At 41.7% G+C, this 24,728-nt stretch overlaps 2 protein-coding genes across 2 annotated transcripts; both read right to left on the bottom strand.

Moving 5' to 3' along the window:
• Positions 1-224: 224 nt before the first annotated feature.
• Positions 225-15,513, bottom strand: LYG2 (lysozyme g2). Its single transcript, XM_011383761.2, is given in 5 exon segments — positions 225-531; positions 1,678-1,816; positions 2,617-2,812; positions 3,522-3,661; positions 15,404-15,513. Coding segments are annotated over 4 exon segments (564 nt in total). The 5' UTR covers positions 3,632-3,661; positions 15,404-15,513; the 3' UTR covers positions 225-412.
• Positions 15,514-17,017: 1,504 nt separating this feature from the next.
• On the bottom strand, positions 17,018-22,045 carry LYG1 (lysozyme g1). Its single transcript, XM_011383760.2, has 5 exons — positions 22,003-22,045; positions 20,141-20,245; positions 19,015-19,208; positions 17,348-17,480; positions 17,018-17,155 (listed from the first exon to the last, which is right to left on the bottom strand). Exons 1-5 carry the CDS (start codon positions 22,043-22,045, stop codon positions 17,037-17,039), a joined length of 594 nt encoding a protein of 197 aa, XP_011382062.1. The 3' UTR covers positions 17,018-17,036.
• Between the last annotated feature and the right edge of the window lie 2,683 nt (positions 22,046-24,728).

The following is a 24,728-nucleotide window of genomic DNA, read 5'->3' as shown; positions in this document are numbered from 1 at the left end:
TCAATCTGACATATTGTATGATTCTAAGTATGACATTCTGGAAAAGGCAAAACTATCAAGACAGTAAAATAATCAGTGACTGACGGGATGAAGAAACGAAAGGAACAGGCCAAACAGGATTTTTAAGGCAGTGAAACTACTCCGTGTGATACTATAATGATGTATACATGTCCTTATACATTTGTCAAAACACAGAATATACGACCCCAAGAGTGAATCTAATGTAAACTGTAGACTTTGGATGATGATGTGTCAGTGCAGGTTCATCGATTACAACAAACACATAGCTGTGGCGAGGAATGTCGACATTAAGGGAGGTTGTGTGTGTGTGTGGGTACAACACATCCATGTCTAACCTTCAAAGAGGAGCCATCTGAGCACTGGCCATCCTGGCCCACCCATAGAGCTTTGCCTAGAAACCATGTCTTTTATAAAATTTAGCTCAGGTGAGAAGGTCATTGACCAAGTAAGTCTCTGTGTCCGCAGGAGTGACAATGGCTTCAATTCCTGACTTAAAGGCCGAGAGGCCACCTGAAATGAAACACAGAGGTCCAGGTTGCAGTTTTAACTTTCAGCAGAAATAAGATATGAGCAATCCCAAGATGTCAGCCTTCCAGGCAAATCCTCCAAAGTGGGCAATCCCAGATCCTCCCTTCCCCTCCCTCCTGAAAGGACCGACTTCTCCAACCATCACCGGGAAAATTCCAGATTGCTTTCCTTCTCTCTCTCTTTTTAAAAGTCTTTTGTTTTTCTTGCTGCAAAGGTCAGATTTGCTTCTTCCATAGTCCAGGACTGCAAAACTAGATCCCCAGAAAATGTTCAGTCCAAGAATGCTTGTAACATTCTCTCAGTCATTCAGTAATCCACTTATTCACTTGTTCGATAAATGTTTTTAAGTGCCTACTATGTACCAGGATGGATACCACATTGAGTGCAGGGTGCACGGTGGTACCCAAGACAGAATCATTTCTTTGCAGGGATATGTGTGCAACATGCGTGTGCATATATGTATTATACCCTAGAATCTTAATCTTGTTTATTCTAAATTAAGGTCACAAGGTGTGCAAGGAGAGAAGTATACACATACCTAGGCCTATAGGAGGTAGACTTAATAAGAACTGGTGTGGTCGAATGTTAAAGAGAGAAGGAGCCAGAGAGCCTAAGGAAGCAATCTGGTGTTCTGGCTGGGAGGACTGGCTATTTACGGTGCCTTTCACAGACACAAAACGTAAAAGAAAGAGAAGATTTTTTAGCAGGAGGCTAGTGCCTTAATTTTGTCTTGGAGATGATGAGATGGAGGGCGTCTGTCATCAGCTAGGCGGAGCTCTCCACTTGGACATATCATGGTACATAAAGTCTTGATGTCATTGAGAATGCTCAAAGGGTAAAAATTTGTTCAGACAATTCGGAAACTGACTAACAGCTTCTTACATCAGGAAAAAGCCAATCAGAGGAAGGCAAACATATTCCACTACTGCATTAACTCTTGGGGTAACACCCAGTGGCTCACTAACCAACGAGAGGTACAGAGAGAACCCCAACATCTTGCAGAAGGAGTTGGGGAGGAAGACCACTCGGAGTGACTCAGAGGTTCAGAGAGCACTTTCAACAGCTCCTCCTAGGCCCATGCTGACCCAGTGGGATCACTCCCACAGAGGCCCAGCACATATGGCCTACCTTTGAGGTGTTGAGCCACACTCCACATGGAGAATTTTTTCTGGATTGCCTTAACTCTGTCTGTTACAATCCCAACAGCCTGCAGAAGGTGCTCTTTGCTGTCTCAGGTTCCAACAGGGTGATGAATATTTTTAGCTAGCTAGAAAATTCAGATAATCATGTCAGCATCTGAATGAAGCAACAGTTTTCTGCTGTTCCTGATTTCTCCTTTTCATGTTCAAGTCTTTAGTCTCGGCCTTGGCTTCCTTCTTATCCCCACAGAAGCAAGTTCACAGCCCTTTCTTTCACATAAAGAGACTCAGAGAAACAAAGGAAGATTTAGGAGAAGTGTTGGTGGCATAGTTTTAATTAAGCACTCTAACAGTCACGCATACTTGCATAAACAAAAGAAAAAGTTGTTTCAAAACAATGAATTAGAACTCAAAGTCTAGATATTTGCAATCGAAAATAAAAAATTTGTTTCTAACTGGAAAGGCTAAAAAGTCTGGATTTCTACAAACAATGTAAAATAGAACCTAGAAGTAAATAGCCAGATAATTTGAATCCCCTTCCTCCAATTTGCCTAAAGAACAAGTTGGTTCAAGTCGGGTTTAATATTAGTGTCTTGATTCACATGGATGAAATTGACTACTTCATCAACCTCAAAAGGACACCTGTAATAATGGTGTTCTTTATTGGATTTTCTCAATTTAAGTACGTTGCATATTATTTATTGCAAACTGTAGCGATGAAACTCATAAAAATACTTTTTAAAAGATATCCAATAATTGATAACATTTCAATAAGATACTGAAGATGTATTATGGTAATCCCAAAACAAATTGTGCTAACATGCCGGATGTTTTGAAGCCTGGAAGTACTGCAGATGGCTTCCAGTTTGGGCTGAGCTTCTGCAAGGAAGGATGAAGTGAAGCTGACAGAAAGTTCCTAGCTAAGTACCTGTATCAGGCCAAATTTAAGGCTCTGGTGGTCTCAGCCATCTTGCACGACAGCTCCACCATGGCTTTCTCTGGAGATGAGAGTTGCAATAAGGACTGGGTCCACTCAGTGCCTCAGCCCAACTTCTTTGATCAGAGCCTGGTAAGGTTTCAATGCCCTCAAGTCTATCTCAGTAAATATTTCAGAACCTTGGATCCTTAAGTCAATAGAAAAGAAACTATTGACTCCAAAAGAGAACACTTTTTCAAAGTTTAATAAGTTAGCCACAGCCCATGACCATGGCCCACAGCTTAAGACGATCACTCTAGGACATTTCTTGATCTCTGCATAAACCTAGAAAGATCCACAATCCCAGATGGGTACCCCTTCCGCTCTCTTTCTTGTTCTTCATTTTCCTGCCACTACCTAGCTCCAGGCCCTGGGAAAGCCTCTCCTTCTTGCTGAGCCTGTTTTCTGGTCTATAAACTGGGGAAGTAGGATGAGGTGACTTTATTGTTATTTCCAGCTCCGACACTGTAATACTGCACTAACAAGAGGATGACTTTAGAACAGGGTTACAGAAGTGAGGACATACAAAGAACAAAAGGCTTGCTTAAAACCTTGTCCATGCTCTGACATGAAATTAACATAACAATAAACAAAAGCAAAGCCAGAATTTAATATTTTATTTGAATAATCATTTCAATATATAGAAATAAACACATCTGGGGAAAGTTTGGCAAAAATAGGGGAAAAATGAAAAGAAGGAGTTTGTTAGGTTTATCAAGGTTCTGTTTTCTCCTCATTTTTAATGTTGACATTTTTGTTATAATAATGATTATACCTTTTCAAAATGAGGCTACTTCCTAAGAAAGAACCTGAAAATGATGAAAGGGGGAAATCTAAATGTTTGCTTTGCTTTTCACTTACCGTAGTTAATCAACCTGGTTATATCACAGGTGGCACTAGAGGTCTCCATATTCATGATGTCATCATAGCAGCCATGGTACATGCAGGGATACAGGTGGGGGTTCATTGAGCAAGGGAAAGAGGACAAGGATAGTGCCTAAGGATAGAATGATAATTCTCATGAAGTTTGTGGGAAAATACTGTTTGAGTTACTGTAATGAACATTATTTAACCAAAGGCGAAGCCATAAACATAACCATCCCCAGATCCCTCCCCAAGACCCCCAGAATGGCTTCCAAGACAAAACAGAAGATTCCCTTTTTCCACTCAACTCAAACCTTAAAAAAAAAAATTTAATATAGCACTTAATTCTAAACATTGTGCAAAATATTATGAAAGTCAGGTCTTGTAGGTCCCAAAAACATTTCCTGTGATCTAGATCATAATTAAAATTGCCACTGCAGTTCTAAGCAGAAACTTTGAGAAAAATTTTAAGATACTTCTGACGCAAATACTTCTGGGGATGTAAACATCTGGATTAACTACTGACTTGGTTTAGGAAAGAAAGAGAGAAGGATGCCATGACAACTTAAGAAAGAAGGATACCATTAACTTAAAATATTCATTTTCTATCATGTTGCTATGAAGTAATTTCTAAATTTGAGAACAAGAAACAGGTAATTATCTTTAAAAAGATAAACAGGAAATACTGGCAGCTCTCATTCCCAGATTGGTTGTTTGCCAGAAATACTGAGCCTCCTTCTTGTTCCTCATTCTATCACCACATAATCCCCACACCAATATGTCACATGATCTTGAAGAGTGAACTTGACCACTTGCTCCAACTCTTCCTCCAACAAAGAGATCCAAGAGTGAGTAGCTGCTCTGGGGGACCAGTACAAAGCCAGGGAGTAACCACGTGGCTGCTGGTTGCTCAAACTTTCTGAGGAAATGAGAAAAAAGAATTTGGCTAGAAAGGAAAATTTCGTCAAGGATAGAGTATCTTTCTTCACGCTTATGTCCAAAGGAAGAGATGAAATACACATCTCTGCCCAGGAACAGGAAATGAAAGGTACTGTCTTCGAATAGGCAAAGCACATATCTGAGAGGAGAAGAGGAGTGTGACATGGATCTTTCCACAAGAGTGAGAAGTTTCCACAAGAGTGAGACTACGCACGGTCCTTCCACACATCTATCCAGTGAAGAGAGGTGTGAAGAAGACTGAGCAGGAGACAAAGGCCCTGAGTCAAACAACTTCCTGGGCTCCCCAATGTTGAATGAACACACCCTCCCGAAGCTGACCCCTGCACTACCTCATTGTGTTCACTTCTGTCCTCTTGCCTCTCTGTAACAGATTGCCCTTCAAGGCGCCTTTTCTACCACCACCGCCAATGCTGTAGTTGGGGCCACTCTTTAACAAGGGATTCTGCGTGCATCCAGCTGCTCCAACATAGCTCTCAGGAACAGATGGGCCATCACCAGTGACAGTCTTCAGTTATTGGCTCAAATAAACTCTTATAAAATTTTCTATAGGTTTGGACTTTTTTTGTCGACACTTCAAACCACATACACTTGTTACTTTAAAATAAAAAGAAGGACCATAGACAGTAAGACAGAGATGCTGGTATAGCAAAATCGATGGTTCTCCATCCTAACTCAAGCTCTGAAGCTCTATAGAGGGAAACAAAAGTGGGGAGACTGTGAGATGCCCCTGGGCAGGGTGGGGCCTGTGTTTTACTGGTAGGAATGTCAGTGTGGCCTGCGCAGGAGGCAGCCAGGCAAATTGCAGGGGTGTGATACTATGATTTATGATAAATATACATTTGGTCTTTCTATTTCTAGCACAGAGCTAAACCCTTGGAATTCCTAAGCGATAAAGAATTCTGTTATGTTAATGATGTGACTTTTGGAAGCATCCAAGGCTGTTTGTCAGGTGAACCAACCATGTGATTGGAAGGTTGGAAATTTCTCCCACCCCCTGACCTCCAGGGAGAGGAGAGGGCTGGAGGCTGAATCAATCACAGTGGCCAATGATTTAATCAATCATGTTTATGAAAGAAGACCTTAACAACCCAAGAGAACATTGTTCAGAGAGCTTCCTTCCTGGTTGTGAACACGAGGATATTTGAGGAGAGTGGCATGGCGTGCCTGGAGTGGGCATGGAAACTCTGAAACTCATTCCCACACCTTGCCCTTTGCATTTCTTCCACTGGCTGTTCCTGACTTACATCCTTTTACAGGAAACTGGAAATCTGGTAAGTATGATGTTTCTCTGAGTTCTGTGAGCCGCTGTCGCGAACCAACCAAATCGTAGGAGGGGGTTATGGCAACCTCCAATACGTAGCCAGTCGGTCAGAAGCACAGGTGACAGCCTGGTCTCGTGACTAGTGTCTGAAGTGAGAGGCAGTTTTACAGGACTGAGCCTTTATCCAATGGAATCTAATGCTCTCAGAAAATGGTTTCAGGATTGAGTTGAACTGTAAGACACTCAGCTGCTGTTCAGAGAATCTCTTGTTAGTGTGGGGGAACCTCTCCACCACTGCAACATTGGAACTGGTACCAGAACCTACTTAAGGGACTAAAATAGCAGACAACTATTGGAGTTTTGATGTCGCCTCACCACCATTCTCATTACTTTAGGATAAACACGGCCTGGTCTAGGGATCCTATCACGCCCTGTGCTTTGGAGGAAAAGGTGGGAACTAGTAACCGCCCCCCCACAACCACTGCCTCCCAGAACGAATGATCGTCTGGTGCCCCAACTCTTCCTGGGATGCCCCCACCCCTGCCTGGGCTCAGCACCCATGGGGATTGACACTGAGAGATCTGTGCTCTCACAGCTGCCTACAAGACAGCATCCCAGTGGCAAATGGAGTCAGGCTAAAATTACTAGATGCTTGAGGAGCAGAAGCACTTCAAAAGGAAAACAAATAGATTCCATCAAAAGCAAAAATATTAGCAGAGTCTGAATAATTTAAAATTAGCTTAATTTTAAATTTAATGAAAAGCGAAGAGATACAATGGATAGAAACAGAAGTATTATCCAGGTGTTAATCTATGTAGCAGGTGACCCATAAAGAGAGAGAAAATAAAAATGAAGAAAAGGACTTATTTGAAGGAATAGTAAATATTAATTTTTTAGAATTAAAAAAAATGATTAGCCTCAAATAGAAAGGGCTCAGAGACTGAAAAGAGGGAAATAGGACAAATTCCTACATAGATGCCATAGATGCAATATAGTGTAATTTAAGAATATTAATATTAAACTTAATATAAAGAATATTGACAGAAAATAACTTAGTACATATGATTTTAGATCCAGTCAAATATGAGGGTATGATTTTAAAAAAAATCCTTATGCAGATATGGCCTCAGAATATATGCTTCAAAAACTCACACTGGAAAATTTTGGATGAAGTACTTAAAAAAAGAAAAGCAATATATCCAGCAGAGACTACAAAAAATAAATGAAGGAAAAATAAAATATACTTTAGTAAATACTCTAGTAAAGTTGGTTGTTGCCTTAAAAAGGGTGGGGGTGGGGGGGACTAAGGCTAAATGGTGGCTGCCCTTCCAGCCTTGTTCTGGCATCAGAGAGTTTGGAGAAACATGGCAGAGTGAGAGACGTCCCCAGATCTCTCCCCTTGAAACAACAATAAGCTGAACATCTAAAACTCGACAAAAAAAATAAAACAATCAAACTGTACACCAGCACGTCTGAGCGTGGGACCTGCGCATAAAAGCTACCACAGGTCAGAACCCCAGTTGTCAGGCAGTGGACTGGGGGAAATAAAGAAGCTGCCTCTCGCAGCCACCAGAGCTATCTGGAGGAGGAGGAGGGGAGAAGATGAGGCGAGTTCCCTGAATAACCCTGCTTGGGAGTGCTGTGAGCTCCACGCGGCCGGAGGCAGGGCCCAGTCATCGGGGCAGAAAGCAGAGAAGCAGGACGGCAGAGAAAAAACAGTTGACATTTACCAGCTGCGGTTGTAAAACAGAGGCTGAGCAGCAGCCTCCATTCTCGAACCCAGAGGGTCCCTTCCCCCATAATCTCCGAGACTGAACACCATGGAGTCCCAGGGGAGTCTGAGCAAACACTACCAAAACTGTCGCTAACACTGGCAGGGACTTAGACTAAGAGTAGTGAACGCAATTAAGATTCTACATGTAAATGTAAATGGACCGAACTCACCAATAAAAAGGCACAGAGTTGCAGAATGTATCAATAACCAAAACCCAACCATATGCTGCCTCCAGGAGACACATCTCAGTTCCAAAGACAAATATACACTCAAAGTGAAACGGCGGAAAATAATATATCAAGCAAATGGCATTCAGAGAAAAGCAAGAGTAGCAGTACTAATATTGGATGAAATAGACTTTGAAATAAAAAAGGTAAAGAAAGATACTGAGGGACACTTCATAATGATAAAGGGAATCAAGCATCAAGAAGATGTAACACATTTTAATATCTATGCTTTCAATCAGGGTGCCCCGAAGTATGTAAAGCAATTACTAACAGAACTAAAGAAAGAAACAGACCAAAATGCTATCGTAGTAAGAGACACAAATACCCCACTGTCATCCAAAAAGAAAATCAATAAGGAAATAACATCCTTAAATGATACATTAGACCAACTGGACATAATTGATATTTGCAGAGCCTTTCATCCCAAAACAGCTACTTATACATTCTTCTCTGTGCACATGGAACATTCTTAAAGATTAACCACATACTGGGACACAGAGAGAGCCTCAACAAATATAAGAGGGTTGAAATCATACCAACCATATTCTCTGATCATAATGCTTTGAAACTAGAGATCAGCTGTAAAAATAAAGCAGAAACAACCACAAATACATGGACATTAAACAGCATACTACTGAAGAATAACTGGATAAGAGAAGAAATAAAAAGAGAGGTCAAGACATACATAGAAACAAATGATAATGACAGTACAACATATCAAAACTTTTGGGACATGGCAAAAGTGGTCATAAGAGGAAAGTTCATATCATTACAGGCCTACCTCCAAAAACAAGAACGAGCCCAAATAAACAACTTAACACTTCATAGTTAAAAACTAGAAAAGGAAGAACAAATGAAGACTAAATTCAGGAGAAGGAAAGAAATCATCAAATTAGAGCAGAAATAAATGAAATTGTAAACAGAAAAACAATAGAAAAAATAAATGCAACAAAGAGCTGGTTCTTTGAAAAGGTTCATAAAATTGACAAACCCCTGGCTAGACTCACTCAAGAAAAAAGAGAAAGGACACAAATAAACAAAATCAGGGATGAAAGAGGGGAAATTACGACAGACACTGCAGAAATACAAAGGATCATACAAGAATATTATGAAAAAGTATATAACATCAAATTTTATAACCTAGAAGAAATGGACCAGTACTTAGAAAAATATAACCTCCTAGACTGAATCAAGAAGAACTGGAAAGTCTAAATAGATCGATCAGCAGTATGGAAATTGAAACAATCATCAAAAACTTACCAAAACGTAAAAGTCCAGGATCAGATGGCTTCACCAGTGAATTCTGCCAAACATTCAAAGAAGATTTGATACCTATTCTCCTCAAACTCTTTCAAAAAGTCGAAGAGGAGGCAATTATCCTCAACTCATTTTATGAGGCCACTATCATCCTGATACCAAAACCTGGTAAAGATAACACACACAAAAAGAAAACTACAGACCAATATCTCTCATGAACACAGATGCAAAAATCCTAAATAGGATACTAGTGAACTGAATACAGCCACATATTAAAAAGATTATACACCATGATCAAGTGTGCTTCATCCCAAAAGCACAGGGATGGTTCAACATACGCAAATCGATTAATGTGATATACCACATAAACAAATTTAAAAATAAAAATCATATTATCATATCAATAGATGCAGAAAAAGCCTTCAACTAAATACAGCACCATTTATGATCAAAACACTTAACAAAATCAGTATAGAAGGAAAATACCTTAACATAATAAAGGCCTGCAGCCAACATTATACTTAATGGTGAAAAACTAAAAACCTTCCTTCTAAGATCAGGAACAAGACGAGGCTGTTCACTATCACCACTGTTAGTCAATATAACATTGGAGATCCTAGCAAGTGTGATCAGGCAAGAGAAAGATGTAAAAGGCATCCAAATAGGAAACAAAGAATTTATACTCCCATTATTTGCAGATGATATGATTCCCTACATAGAAAACTCTAAAGACTCTACAGGAACACTATTAGAAACAATAAGCAAATAGAGTAAAGTTTCTGGATACAAAATCAATGTTCAAAAATCCATAGCGTTCCTATACTCTAACAGAAAAAGAAGTGGAAAAAAATTCCTTTTGCAATTGCAACTAAAAGAATAAAATACCTGGGAATAAATCTAATGAAACACATGATGGACCTATATTATGAAAACTATAAGACCCTGTTAAAAGAAATCGAAGAAGATGCAAAGAAATGGAAAGATATTTCATGTTTTTGGATTGGAAAAATCAACTTAGTTAAAATGACCATATTACCTAAAGCATTATACAAATTTAATGCAATACCCATCAAAATCTCATCGGCATTTTTTAAAGAACTAGAACAAAAAATCATCAGATTTGTATGGAAGCACAAAAGACCCTAAATTGCCAAAGCCATCCTGAGAAGAAAGAATGAGGCTGGAGGCATCACTCTGCCTAACTTCAAATAATGCTACAAAGCGACAGTAATCAAAATGGCATGGTATTGGCAGCAAAACAGACAAACAGACCAGTGGAACAGAATCAAGAGTCCAGAGTAAACCCATATTTACACAGGCAAATAATTTTCAACAAAAAAGCCAAAAACATACAGTGGAGAAAGGAAAGCCTCTTCAATCAATGGTGCTGGGAAAACTGGAAAGCCACCTGCAAAAGAATGAAACTAGACTGTTGTCTATCACTACACACCAAAATTAACTCAAAATGGATTGAGGACCTGAATATAAGACCTGAAACAATACAATGCATAGAAGAAAACAAAGGAACTAAACTCAAAGACCTTGGCCTTAAAGAGGATTTTATGAATTTGACCTCAAAGGCAAGGGAAGTAAAAGCTAAAATAAATGAGACTACATCAAACTAAAACGCTTCTACTCAGCAAAAGAAACCATCAACAAGGTAAAGAGACAACCATATGAATGGGAAAATATATTTGCAAGCAACACGTCTGATAAGGGCCTAATATCCAAAGTATACAAAGAACTCATACGACTCAATAACAACAACAACAACAACAAAACAATCCAACCAAAGAATGGGCAGAGGACCTGAACAGACACTTCTTCCTAGGGGACCTACAAATGGCCAACAAATATATGAAAAGATGATCAACATCGCTAGTTATTAGGGAAATGCACATCAAAACCACAATGAGATACCATCTTACACCTGTTAGAATAGCTATAATCAACAGGACAAATAATAACAAATGCTGGAGAGGATACAGAGAAATAGGAACCCTCATACACTGCTGGTGGGACTGCAAATTGGTACAGCCACTAAGGAAAACAATATGGAGTTTCCTCAAAAATCTAAGAAGTGATCTACCATGTGATCCACCAATCCCTCTACTGGGTATTTATTCCAAAGACTTGAAAACTCATATCTGAAAAGATATTCGTACACCGATGTTCATAGCAGCATTATTCACAGTTGCCAGGACATGGAAGCAACCGAAGTGTCCTACGATAGATGATTGGCTAAAGAAGCTGTGGTACATATATACAATGGAACATTACTCAACCATAAGAAGAGATGAAATACTGCCGTTTGCAACAACATGGTTAGTCCTTGAAATAATCATGCTAAATGAAATAAGCCAGACAGAAAAAGTGGAAAATTACATGATATCACTTATATTGGGATATAAACCTAAAAGCAGCAAATGAGCAGGACAAACAAACAGAGACTCATGGACATGGACAATGGACCAGAGGGTAGGGAGGAGTGGGGAGGGGGAAGATAGGTAGGGGAAAAATTTTTAAATCATTTCTTCAATTTAAATAATCAATTATTTATTTATTTATTTAAAAGATCAAGAAAATGCTATACACTACTGATAAATGCAGTAACATGGGTGAATTTTTAAACCATTTTTCTGGGTGAAAGAAGCCTTATCCAAAAAGAATGTATGCTATTTGTTCTATTTAAATGAAATTCTAGAACAAGAAAATTAATCTGTGGTATGAAGAATCCAAATAGTAGTTTTTTTGGCAGGAGATTGACTGGGAAAGAGCATGAGAAAACTTTCAAAGTGATGGCAAGTTCTTTGCCCTGACTGACATTTAGGCCGTTCAAGAGTATGCACTTGCTAGAACTCATTAAATGGTGCATTTCAAATTTGTACATCTTTTTGTGTGTAAATCTTACCTAAAAAGAATAACAACCAAAAGAACCATGAACAAATATTGGAATCCTGTTAGTCATATCTAGGTTGAAGTCTTTGTGAGGAAGTATAGTGATGTCTGAAAATATGAAACGCACCCAAGGGAATAGATGGATTAATGGTGGATAGAAGACGGATGGTCGAATAGATCTGTGATAAAGCAAGTGGTATATAGTAAAATGGGAAAGTGGAACCTAGGTGGTGGGGATGTTTACTGTAAAAGCTTTCAACTTTCCTGTGTGTTTGCAAATTTCTGTAATGTAGGGGAAGATGTCAATGACCCAAACTTCTATTAGGAAATTAATTAAGTAATGGTACATCCATGTAATGGAATGAAATACAGTGCAACATTAGAAAATAATTTTCTATTCGAGGCTGTGTGAGGAGGGATAGAGTGGGGACGCTTCTGCTTTTTATTTACACAATTCTATTTTCTTTCTATGTGTTTTGATTACTTTGATTAAAATTACAATAAAAACAAAGGGAGGGTTACAGAAAAATTTCAGATTTATAGGTAATTGATTTTTTGTTTAGGAAGCAACTATATTTCCCCAAGATGTATCTAATTAGGTAATCTACTTGATTCTGAAAACTGATTACCCATCAAATATATAATCAAGTTTTGTTTGAAGGTAGGGCACATTGGCCATTATTTTGATAGTGGTGGTATTGGTTATCTATTAAGCCACAAACTCAGTGGTTTAAAACAAATACATTTACTATCTTATAGTTTCTGTGGGTCAGGAATCTAGGCACAGCTCCGCCTGGATCCTCTCTCTACTCCAGTATCTCTCTTATGAGTGCAGCCAAGGTTTCAACTGGGACCAGGGTCTCATCTGAAGGTGGAAAGACTTGATTCCAAACTCACTTACTTGGTTAGCAGTAGAGTTCAGTTCTTTAGGGTGGTTAGACTGAAGGCCTCAGTTCCTAACTGACCATTGGCTGGAAGCTTCTCTCAGTTCTTTGCCATGTGGCCTTTCCTAACATGGCAACTTGTTTCATCAAGGCCAGCAAGGAAGAGAGTTGGTTAGCAAAGTGAAAGTTACAGTCTTATGTAATGTAATCACACAAGTGACATCCCATCATCTCTTCTGTTAGTTAGAAGTGAGTCACATTCCTTCCCACACTCACTGGGAGGAAATGATGCAAGAGCATGCACACCAGGAGTGGGGCAGCTTAGCCTCTGTCTGCCAGTGATCCACAGTTGGACCTACCAGTTATGTTCCAGGTGCAGATAAACAGTAGAAGCTAGGAATGCTGGCTGAAGATTCATTTCAGAGAGAAAACCCTAGACTCTCAATAGAATGTTTAACCTTTTTTGAAATTTTATACTAATAGAAAAGTTCCTTGACTGAAGGTAAAAATTTCTTTTCTAAGATCAGTTCTTTCTGTAGGTAATCAGATGGTGTACTTTAAAGAGCTGTCACATAACCAATGACCAATATGTTCGTGCTATCTCCTAAGTCTCTTTCACACATCTTCCTTTCTATTTCCTGTACCACTGCGTCGGGTAAGCCCTGCAAATAATATCCCCCTCACCCATCTTCATGCCTGCAGGCTTGTGTGTCTGTCATCTGTCTTCCCCAAACAGCTGCAGGAGTGGCTTTTTCAACCTGCAAATCTGATTCTATCCTGGACTCTAAATCCTTCAATGACTCCCTTTTACCTGCAGGCCAAGTTCTCTGGTCCTTGGCATGTCCTAAAGGGCTGGTTTATAATCTGGTTCCTGTCCAACTGTCCACTCCCATCTGCCAAAATTCTCTATGGTGTGTGTGTGTTTGTTTGTTTGTTTGTCTTTTGCAATTCAGGCTCCAGCAACATGCATTTACCGACATTTCTCCAGGAAGCACATACCTTTTCAAGCTACCACCCCTTAGCTTCTATTTTCCCTAAGCTTAATATTCTTATCCCTGTTATTTCCTGGCAAACTCTTGTTCACTCTTCGAATTTTACCTAAAATGTCATTATGTGGTGGTCAGAAGCCAAGCTTTCAGGTAAAGATAGTGGATTGAACACATGCATATAATTTTTCTCCCTACAAAACTCCACTATGGGACATAACCATTTTGTGTGCTATAATTCACAATCTCTATGAAGAAATCTCTGGTGTCTTGATGAAACGCTTGCACTTTAAAAAGAAAAAAAAAATCTTTGACTTGATTAAGACTCCCCCTGGGTCACCAGCTGACTGTCAGCGAGGGTTTAGTGGTCAGTAACCAAATAGTCTTCCTTTTTCATATTAAGGAATTAAAAATCTCCACAAAACATAAAAAAGATAGAAAGCAGTTTTCTTATTGAATAAGTGTAAGCCAGGGTACCATGGGCTTGGCCAATCACCTGCAAAGAGATTATAAAGACCAAAAGAAAGTCTACCCCAATTATACAGCCAAGAAGTTACAATTCTTTCTCACTGCTCTGCCTGTTCTCGAGGTGAAATTAACTGTCTTCTGTTGAATATTTTTTCATAGTTTATCTTAAATTCACCTTTATCAGAGGAATAATAAAAATTTTCTTATTTCTATGACAAGGAGAGGCCTAAAGGCTAAACTCCCACAGTGACAGGGACACGGAACACTGGACACTTTCTTCTTAGAGGTTTACATTTCAAAGGAATGGTTCCCAATCTTTGAAAAATCAATATTTCTGGGTTGTAAAGCTGATAAAAGGCTCACTCATAAAGGGGTTTAAAACATGTATATTAAACTAATTAATACTATAGTATTAAAAATACTATATACACTATATATATGTAATAGTATCTATATATCCCTTCGTATATGTGTTCTTCACTGGATGGCACCATCACGCCCAGTGCAAATTGCAAAATGTTTAGCATCCTTTGCCCCAACACAAAATACCAGTAATGTCCAACCCCACCTTACACCCCCTTCTCAAGCATTGTGGCAATAACAAAAGCAAGAGAGTGAGGAGAAGGGAGAGAGAGAAGAAAACTGCCCTTGAACATTTTCAGATACCTTCAGGAAAGTTAATGCCATGCTCGGTGACCACCTCATGTGGACTTGTCTGGGACTTTCCACTTTAACTTTCTCAGTTTTAGCATTGAAAGTTTCGTGTCCCAGAAAGCACACTAGTTTCAGGCCATCTGGGGTAGCTAGACACCCTGATCCCCTAACACACACGCACGCAAACGCACAAACACGCACACACACATGAATAATCATCAACTTATGTGCATGTGGCACTCAGGGAAAATTTTAAATTAAACATAAAAAAATTGGCTTGGAAATGGAAGAAAGCTGGATTTGGACTCTGATTCGGTCCCTTACTGGCTCTGTGACTAAGCAAGTGTCTTACCAGCTCTGGTTGACAGCTCTTTCGTCTGTTCAATGGGATAAAAACTGTTCATCTGGGCCACTGTGAGGACTCAGCTCAGTGTGACAGCCCTTCCCTCCCTCATGAACTCCAGACCTCAGGTCATCACCAGAGCCCCTATTCCAATTTTAATTACCTCTTCTTTAGAGGAATCAGCCTGCTGTGTCCCAAGTGTCCTGGATCTGGATCCCAACTGGAAAAGGCACGATTGTGAACAAGGGCTGTGCCTTTGTGGTTCCCAATATTGCGGCGGGCGGGCAGGAGGTATTCAAGGAGGGCTGGTGAATAATTGCTTAACTATTACCCTTACATTTTACCTCTGACTCAGCTGGGCCTGCGGGAACACCCACTGCGACATCACTGGCTCCTGGCCTTCCTTGGCTGGACGTTTTCTCAGCATGAGAGTGACCAGCAGCTCAGACACAAGTGAGTCCCACTTACTGGGCACACATGTGAACAGTGGGAGCTGCCCCAGGCTTCCCCAGGCATGTGATGTCAGGACGCCTTTTCACATATGTGTTGCTGCTGTGGGCTCCCAAGTCTGAAGTGTGTTCATGAGGCCTTCTCGGTCACTTTCTCCTTGGTGGGAACTGTTCAACTGCATCAGCCTTGAGAGCGGGTCTTGGGAGGCAGAGGATGGTGAGACCAAGAAATGGTCCTGGAGAGGGTCTAGGGCACCACTGGTTGTGAGCTGTCCCATGGGCCCCTGATGGTGAAGGCGACTTCGCACTGTCTCCTGATATAGGCCCTGCAACTGTACTATAGGCTCGTGCACACATGTAGTTGGCTGCTCTCTCCAACTAAATTTTACGAGGGCGGAGACTCTGATATATGCTTCACATTGTACTGAGCACATAGTTGTCGCTTCAAAAAAAATTCTGCTTTCAATGACAATTGTTCTAGAATGACACTCTGTAGTGATATTGTACAGTTGATAGAGTGGGACAATAATTACTTTTATAGAATAAAACCCCTAGAATTAAATAATTTACCAGTACAGGACATGGTCAGTGTCCTTGAGGGCAGCTTCAACTGATGAATTGCTGTCTTGTGGCCTGGCTCTGTCAGTGACTTAAATGCCCCAAGGAAGAGAATAGTTTAGCTGAGTTGAGGGAACTTGGGCGAAGACAGTTCTGTGGTCCATAAAGGGGAAGGAGGTGAACCTAGATGACAGAGATTAAGATAATGCTACAAAGCTAACAAGTGCCTTTCCTAAAACTAGCCCACCCAGCAGATGGGGCTTACCCTTTTTTCATCAAATGCTTTCATTTAAATTTGAAACTTTTATTTTCATCCAAGAAATCAATGATAGAGTTGCCAGGTAGAATACCATATGCCCAGTTAAATTTGAATTCCAGATAAACACCGAGTAATTTTTTAGTATAAACGTGTTCCAAATATTGCATGTGACTTATACTAAAAACTTACTTGTTATTTAACTGTAAGTCAAATGTAACTGAGTTTCCTATGTTTTTACTGGCTAAATCTGGCAGTGATGGTCAGTGAAGTATAGGGCTCATTTCAATGAAAACCACCTGACAGCCTACCTGCATGGAAAGACCTTGAAAGAGACACAGCCCTTAATTTACACATGCACACACCAGACCACAAAATGCAGAGAGCAATCCTTCCTTTCTTTCATGTGATTCATTTTATTTTGATGACCTCAGGTCCAACTCAGATTTGCAGCTACAAGCCCCATTGGCTGGTTTTATCTGTGGAGCCGTTGAGGCCTCATGTGTGATAATGACCTTGGGTTTGATGTCGTGTTAGAAGCCGTGTCTCTTGAAGTATTTGGCTCGTGCGAGGACATCATTGCAGAAGTCACAGCTCAGGTCCTGGGTGCTTCTGACATAGCCAGGACCTCCAACGTAGGCGCAGAGTCCACCTGCAATTGGTGAGACAGGTCACTGCTGACTCCAGAGTCCCTTGTGACTTCAGAGTGCTCAGGAGTCACTTTAGATGCTCTTCCGCACGCTTATCAGGAATAATCTGAGGTTAGGGGCATCTGGTACAATGCATTACATTTGTCCCTATTAACCCCGTGCTGTGGAACCACCGATCCATGGGTTACACCCACCTCTCAGGTACTGGTCGGGGGTCCAGGTTGGAAACCTCCTCTGGATTTCTTTGATTCTAACAGTCAGGACCTCAGTCATCCGAGAAAGCTGGGACTCACTGATCCATGTTGTGGGCACGTAATGGCCAGGGTCCTAGAGGAAGGGAGGCAGATGAAAAGCCAGGTATGCCAGATGGGAGGGTCATGTGGCTTCATGGAATCGGTGCTGCTCTCTCATTTCCCTTCCCCTCCTCTCCTCCTTTGGCAGAACCAGTGCCACCTTCAGGCTCCCTGAGGATAAATAGTAAAGCTACAAAGTTTGGGCAAAGGAAGGGACGAGGAGAAATTTCAGTGAGACCTCACTCAGTGTAATGGTGAGAGGAAGAGTTGCAAGCCCGGGTTGACAGGTAGCATAAGTTCCTGTCTGAAGCTGTCCTTCAATGCTGCAACCATAAACCCTTCAAACAGGTAAGAAAGAGGATTTTCTATCTCTACTTGTAATTCTCCTTCCAGATAATCTGAATGTCTAAAGGTACCTCGGACTTTTCTTCTCCACCTTTGATTGCCATTCCATGTAGGTTTCACCACTTTTAGGAGAAATACCTGACTCTGGGGAATTCTTGCTTCATCTTCAAAGACGATAGACTCGTCCTTTTCCCAAGAACGAGATTTTACAAAGGAGGCAGAACGGGGCAGCGGAAAGGACGTCGGCCCTAACATCACCAAAGCTGCCCTTGGTCCCAGTTATGCACTTTCTAGCTACCGTGTGACTTTACAGCAACGACACTCTCCCTTTAAATTCACCTTCACTTGTAAAAGATAGATGACATGCCTTCTCCAACCCCATTCCATCAGATTGTTAGTTCCCCAAATCAAAATAAGATAAAGTATTTGAAATTACTTTTAAATTATGCATACAAAGTACTTATAGGAAGCCAATTTAAAGATCATCAAGGAATACGTTTTCGTAGAAGCTTAAAAAATGACTGCAAAAGTTACTGGTTTCTTGACAACCACGACAATGATATGAAATGCAATAGATAAAATTTGTGATCTTATTGTTTCCCGTGCCATCACCCATTCCCCCAGAGTAGGGTTAATTCAGCAGTGGAGTGAATTAATGACCAGCTCTCAGAAGATCTCTATCAGACAAGTGAAACCAGGCAGAATTCATGCAAAAATAAAATTTGACCTTCAGAACTAAGAATTGCATAGAAGGAAGACAAGGGAAAAGGAATTCGATACTCATTGACAATCTACCAGACACTTAGTACTTTTTTTAATTGAATCTTCATAACAATTCTATGAGGATGACATTTTATAGGTAGGGAAACTGAGGCCCAGGCAGATTAAATGGTTTATCCATGGTTCCATGGTTGTAAAATAACAGAGCAAGGACCCAATCTGTGACCTTTTTCCTGCATGGCCTTATTGGAAATTCAGAATAGGCTACCGATGACAACATCCTGGAAGCAACGTAATTCAATTTGAAAAGGAACTGTGGCTTAAAATGAAGCAGAAATGGGGCAGTTCATCTCTCTCAGGCAGAGTCATGGCTCCCACAGCCCCCAGGAACTCTTTTCACTCTGTCCTATAGGGCTGTGCCCCAGGGGTGCCATCCGCACGGCAAATATGAAGGCGTCCTCACTCAGCACAACAGCCATACATTATAACTGATGGAGGGTTACCTGCACCACCCCAATTCCGTTGTCCACAGTGCCCACATTGACCAGGACACTGCCACTAGGAGACTCCCTGGACATGACACCAGCGATCACGGCAGGATCCACACAGTACTTTTGGCCAACGGTATGCATCACAGGCTGATATCTCAGTAGGTACGGCAGGTCGATTTCAGCCATCCTTTCAGAAGCACGAACTCCTAAAGCAAACACAGAAAGAAGGGTATGCTTTGTGCGATGTATACCAAGACAAGAGCTCAAGAGGAGAGAGGAAATACACTCCAGGACCTGGGCAGCAGTTGAGAACTGAGAAGCCCATGTTTGGGTCTGAAGCTCCTGGCAGGCACTCTTAGACTTGAGACTGTGATTCTCTTCCTTTGAGCCTGAGTCGGCATCCCCTGAGGCAGTGTCCTTTGTCACTACCAAGGCCCCTCGTTTCAGCTCTTAGAAGCAGCTCCAGTCCTCCCAGGAAAATTCTGTGGTCACAAGCACCATGGGCGCCATCCTAAGCATCCCGAACTGAGTCACTCAGTAAAATGCAGCTGTCCATCAGCTACAATGGGCACATGATGTGATGGAGAAGTTCTCCCACACCCTTCAAGAAGTCCTTGGAGAGTGTCCCTGACAGATGGACTCACCCTTGTCTACCTTTCCAACCTTAAGTAATACCCAGGAATCATGTGCACTTAAACCTTTATGAACTAACAAGAGTGCTGGACAAAATGAAAACCAACCCTAACTGACCTGGCTAGCCCCCTCACCTCCTTACAATTTCAGAAGCACTTGCATCCCCATTACTGACTGGTGTTTACAAAGACACTGTAAAGTGAGCACTATATTCCCCTTCTGGTGGAGGCTCGGGGCACTAAGTGACCTGAAGAAGCAGAGCCAGCACTCAGACAAGGTCTTTGGACTCCACGTCCAGTGCTCTTTCTGCCACTCAGGAGCGTGGGACCATGGGAACCAAAAGGGTATATTGAGAGGATAAAAACGTGTGGGGATGACTGGGAGACACAGGCGTGGAGTATCAAAGGGAAGGGACAAAATCCTGTTGCAGCCACCCTTGCCTGGAAAAGTCGCCGTCTGAGAGGAAGGAGCAGGAGGGCAAGGAAGACATTGAGATTATAGCTACCACAGTAGTTCAGGCCTCTGCGCCTTCCAACTCCACAAGCTGCCCCGGGGGTGTCCAGGGTCCGGATGTTTCCATAGCATCCCCAGTTGCCGCTTTCAGATGAGTCTACAAATTGAGAAAATTTCAAGCTGAGGTATTGTGATCGTCTTTCTGTCCACCAATGAAGTGACATTAATAAACACAACTATACTGAAGTCAATGATAAGAGCTTGACCCTGCAATGAAAATCCTTGTGAAATTTACAGCATAATGACTAAGAGATTATCACGGAACCATCTTGATACCGAATTGGCAACTGTTGGACAGTTCTCCTTGCCAAGCTCTGGGGCTGTCCAGTGCTGTTGAGTAGGTGTCTTGGGGTCAAATCAGAGACCATGTGTTCCCTGTAAGCTAGTCCTCATCTTCCATCTTCCATCAGCTCTCAGCACTTCTGCCTCCAATACCTCTAACTTATTGGTATGGTGAGATATTTGTTTGCTCTCAAGAAACACGGATAAAGAGTGGGCTCCCTGAGATCTCTGCCCAGACCCAAAGCAAAGGCACAGCTCGTAAACTGTGACTTGGAGGTGGCTTCACCTGCTCTCCAGTGCACATCTAGAGGATGCCTAAGATAGCCGAGAGAGGGAAGGCACATGGCGATCCCAGAGAGGAGAGTTTTCACATGCTAATGGGATTCCACAAAGACCACTGAAAAGAAGGACATTTCTGAGTCTATCATTCACACCCCACTAGGAGGGCACAGACCCAGTAACAAGATGTCTATGCGTGGCAGGAAGTTTCCCCTTGAGAGAATCACCTCACTATTATAAGCCTGTAAGGACTTCTCATTAGATGCTCTTTTTGATTTGTTTTATTCTTTGATGAAAGTAGATTATTTCATCAAATCTTAATCATTTGCAGATCTTTAGATATACGTTTATTGCTTATCTCATATGTGTACTGTACGCTTAAGTGGATATATTTTAAAGTTCTCTTACTAAGAGCTTCATGGGATTAACATCTGAAAGTACTAGTATTTTTGGAGTACATACTTCTGCTTTAAAACTTTTGAGGAATCTAAGAGAAATGAGAAAATGAAATAATCAATATACTTTATTTTTATAATTGGTGACAAATACCCTTAATGGTACCTGGTTGGGTCACTCATTGCTCCCTGCCTCGTAGCCTCTCTCTAACCACATAACATGCTCCTCAAAGTTCCTTATGGGCCCAAAATTCCTTATAGGAATTTTTAAATATTTGTTGAATAAATAGGTCAACAAACAAATGCATGCAATACTGACCCCATCTGAGCAGTTTTTAGAATTTTGAGGCACTAAAAAAATTTGCTTCTCTTGAGGAACTATGTTTCCTCCTTTTATTTATCAAAAAAAGTATACTTTTCCTTTTTCACCCCAGCTGTAAGGAATCTTAAAACCAAATCCGAAATTCAAACATTGCAAACATGTCAGCCTCAGTGGCCAGCTTAATCACATCTCCCCGGTTCCCTCAAAGCAGGTTTTCTACTGAATCATGTTAGTCCTATTATGATAAGCCACTTCAAGCCTTCTGTGGAACTCTATGGTCCAGTCATAAATTCGACAAATACTTTTGGAGAAAGAGTTTCTATAAAGAAACAATAAGTAGTTATCAATGGTATATACTTAAAGTCTGCCTAAAGCAATGCTATTTTAAGCCCACCCTACATTCTGGAGAAGCCTCTTCTTTTGTGGGGCATCCAAAAAGTGGCTGTGACTAACTCCAGGATTTGTCAAACAGTTTAGGGAAAAAATTACATTATCCACTGCAGTTTTACCTATCAGAAGTACCATTATGTTTCTTCCCATCTCCAAGGTCATTTGGGAAAAATAAAACATACTCACCAATAAGGGCAAGGAGACCCAGAAGCAGCCACAGCACAGACATAGTGATGATCTGACTCTGCACGTCCTAAAATGATTTCAAAATAGAAATTAGCTAGCAGGTGTAAAAATGTCAATCGTCATAATAACAATATGGAAAGATGTGAGGGGCGGGGGAAGAACAAGTTTCCCTACGTCTAAACTAAAAAATTAATGTTTTGAATCACAATGAGAAAAGCAAAGGTAGGATATGTTCTCCACTCACCCTTTCAATTAGTTTAAAATGACAACACTCCTGCTTAGCCCACAGAGACAATAATTCTTTCAAGAAGCCAAGATACTTTGATTCTCAATGCCGAGAAACATAGTGACCCCAACTTCAGATACTGAAAAGCAAGTTTTTGCTACATGTGACTTATCCCAATAGCCTTTTCATTATAAAAAGATAATACAAAAAGGAGATATTTGTATTTGTGTTTCTTTTAATTTGGTTCTTGTTCCTTCAGATTAGAGGACAGTGTAACCTTTGAATATATTCTTTACTTTGGTTGTTGAAAGGAGCTGGGAGATATTGCCCCCACTCTAAGCCCCCAGTTTGGGGAGTTCCGACTCCCTTGGCCACCTTGGGCCATGTCCCCCATCACCTCCACCCCCAGTGAAACTCCTGGGCTCGAACAAACCTGGGCCATAACCTGGGCAGGGGGATAAAGAGACAGGTTGCTCCCACCAGCAAAGTCACATCCCCGTGAAATCAGGTCGTGGTCAGGGGTCCAGGACCAAACCTGTAAGGTGCTCTTCAGATGGGAGAAGTGACTACTGTCACCATCGGGTGCTTGCTCTCTCACTTGTTGTCATGTGCTTTCTCTCTCTCACTCCACCATTCCTCTAGTCACCACCCACATGGCCAAAGAGCCATGGTCCCCTGCTAGATGCCAAATGAATAACCAATGCCACCAGCATCTTTGCATTTGGCCCCAGGGAATGCTGAAGGAGCAGGCCACCTGTCCCCAACGACTCCCCCGCCACCAGCTCCTCCCACTGCAGGGTGCTCCCATCACCTCCTCCAAGAGACTGGCTACCTGTCATTCTGAATCATTACTGTCATTAAAGCAGGAGTGGGTATATAAACGTGGAATTCGGCACTTTCATAACGCTATGAGTGGTCCCTTTCAAACACCCAAGAAGAGATTGCGTCTCGAGGTGAAGGAGAGGTTATGAGGTGGTTAGTCATCGAGAGCGCAGGGACCAATCGGGGGGATCACTTTGTAAGTTATGTAAAAGTCTAACCTCTATGCTGTACATCTGAAACTAATCAACTATTGAATGTCGACTGTAATTGAAAAATTAGAAACAATTTTTAAAAAAAAAGATGAAGGAGAAGTGGTAAGAAAGTCATTTGAATTAAGTCTTCTTACACTGGGGGTCGCATGCCTCTCAGATACATGTGCCATCTTGTTTTTGTCCCCTGCAACACTGAGATGGTCTACCTGATTTCTTGTAGCTGAGCAGAAAATGTCATGCTGAGTCACAGCCCAAAATAGTTATGGGAACTTGGAATTATAGTGGGGTCTGCAGGAACTCTTGGGTTCAGTCACCCAACAGGAATCGTCTATTTAGCATTCAGCACTGAATGAGAGAGGACACCCCATCCCAGGGAAAAGACTGAAGAGCCGCTCAGGTATGGGAAAAGCTCGTAGAAAGTCCATCCTGGCGGGGTCTTTACGGAAAGAACCCAGCAGAAAATAGCACTGCCTGCAACCCGATGCTAAACCTGGAACATTTCACTCTTTTTGATGCTTTTCGGAGGAGCAAAAACAACTTCTTCTTGGAAGTCCAAGTGGAAGCACTTAGGTTTATTGCAGCATGAAAGCTAACTCATCCCCAAGCGTTATGAAAGTGCCAAATACCACAGTTATATGCACACTCCTGCTTTAATGGAGGTAACAATTCAACTAAATATCTGTTGAGCAAACACGTGAAAGAAGAGTCTAAGTAAATATACAATTACTTGGAAAAAACAGAGTTCCTTTCCTTCATGTTTTCTCCACAGTTACACCAGGAAAGAATAAGCAGCAACAATGGACATGAACAATGCATGTTGACACAAGCTCCGGGACCCAACTGTACAGGCACCTGGCACTCTGTGGGAAAGGGACTGTCTGGGCTTAGGGAGGGTCCCTGCGCTCCCGATGACTAACCTATTAACATCCCTCGCTCCCAGCACTTGGAACCACTGTGAGAATGTCTAGCCAGACTGCACAGAGTCAGTGCCCAGCACCATGTCTGGCTCATTCTCCATTTCTTGGAGAGCAAACAGTGACAAGCAGCATGTGCGTGTCAACAAGCTGGAGTCGTGGCACCCACCGGGCACCTTGGAAACCGACAGCCTGAACCTCCTTTGGGGACAAGTCAAGTTCCTAGAGGCATCCCCAGCCTCCCTCCACAGCACACTTTGCAGTTCCCAAAGGGTCGTTTTGATTTGCAAGGAGGAATCGACCATTTCTTCCTCACTTAAACAATTGTTCTGGAAAAAGTGGCACTGAAGGTTTTTGGTCTCTGTAGTTCCTCCACCATAGAGCTCTCATTTCTTTTCCGTGAAAGCTCTCCCAAACCTTTGCCATAAACTTCGATCTCTAGACACCACACCCATAAACCCCCCCCCCCCCCCCCCCCGCCCCCCCCCCCCACACCCCCCCCCCCCCCCCCCCCCCCCCCCCCCCCCCCCCCCCCCCCCCCCCCCCCCCCCC

The sequence above is a fragment of the Pteropus vampyrus genome, unplaced genomic scaffold (assembly GCF_000151845.1).
Source record: "Pteropus vampyrus isolate Shadow unplaced genomic scaffold, Pvam_2.0 Scaffold541, whole genome shotgun sequence".
NCBI classification, from domain to species: Eukaryota; Metazoa; Chordata; class Mammalia; order Chiroptera; family Pteropodidae; genus Pteropus; species Pteropus vampyrus.
The sequence above is the reverse complement of the archived record's forward strand: the minus strand, read 5'-3'. Positions and strand labels throughout refer to the sequence as shown.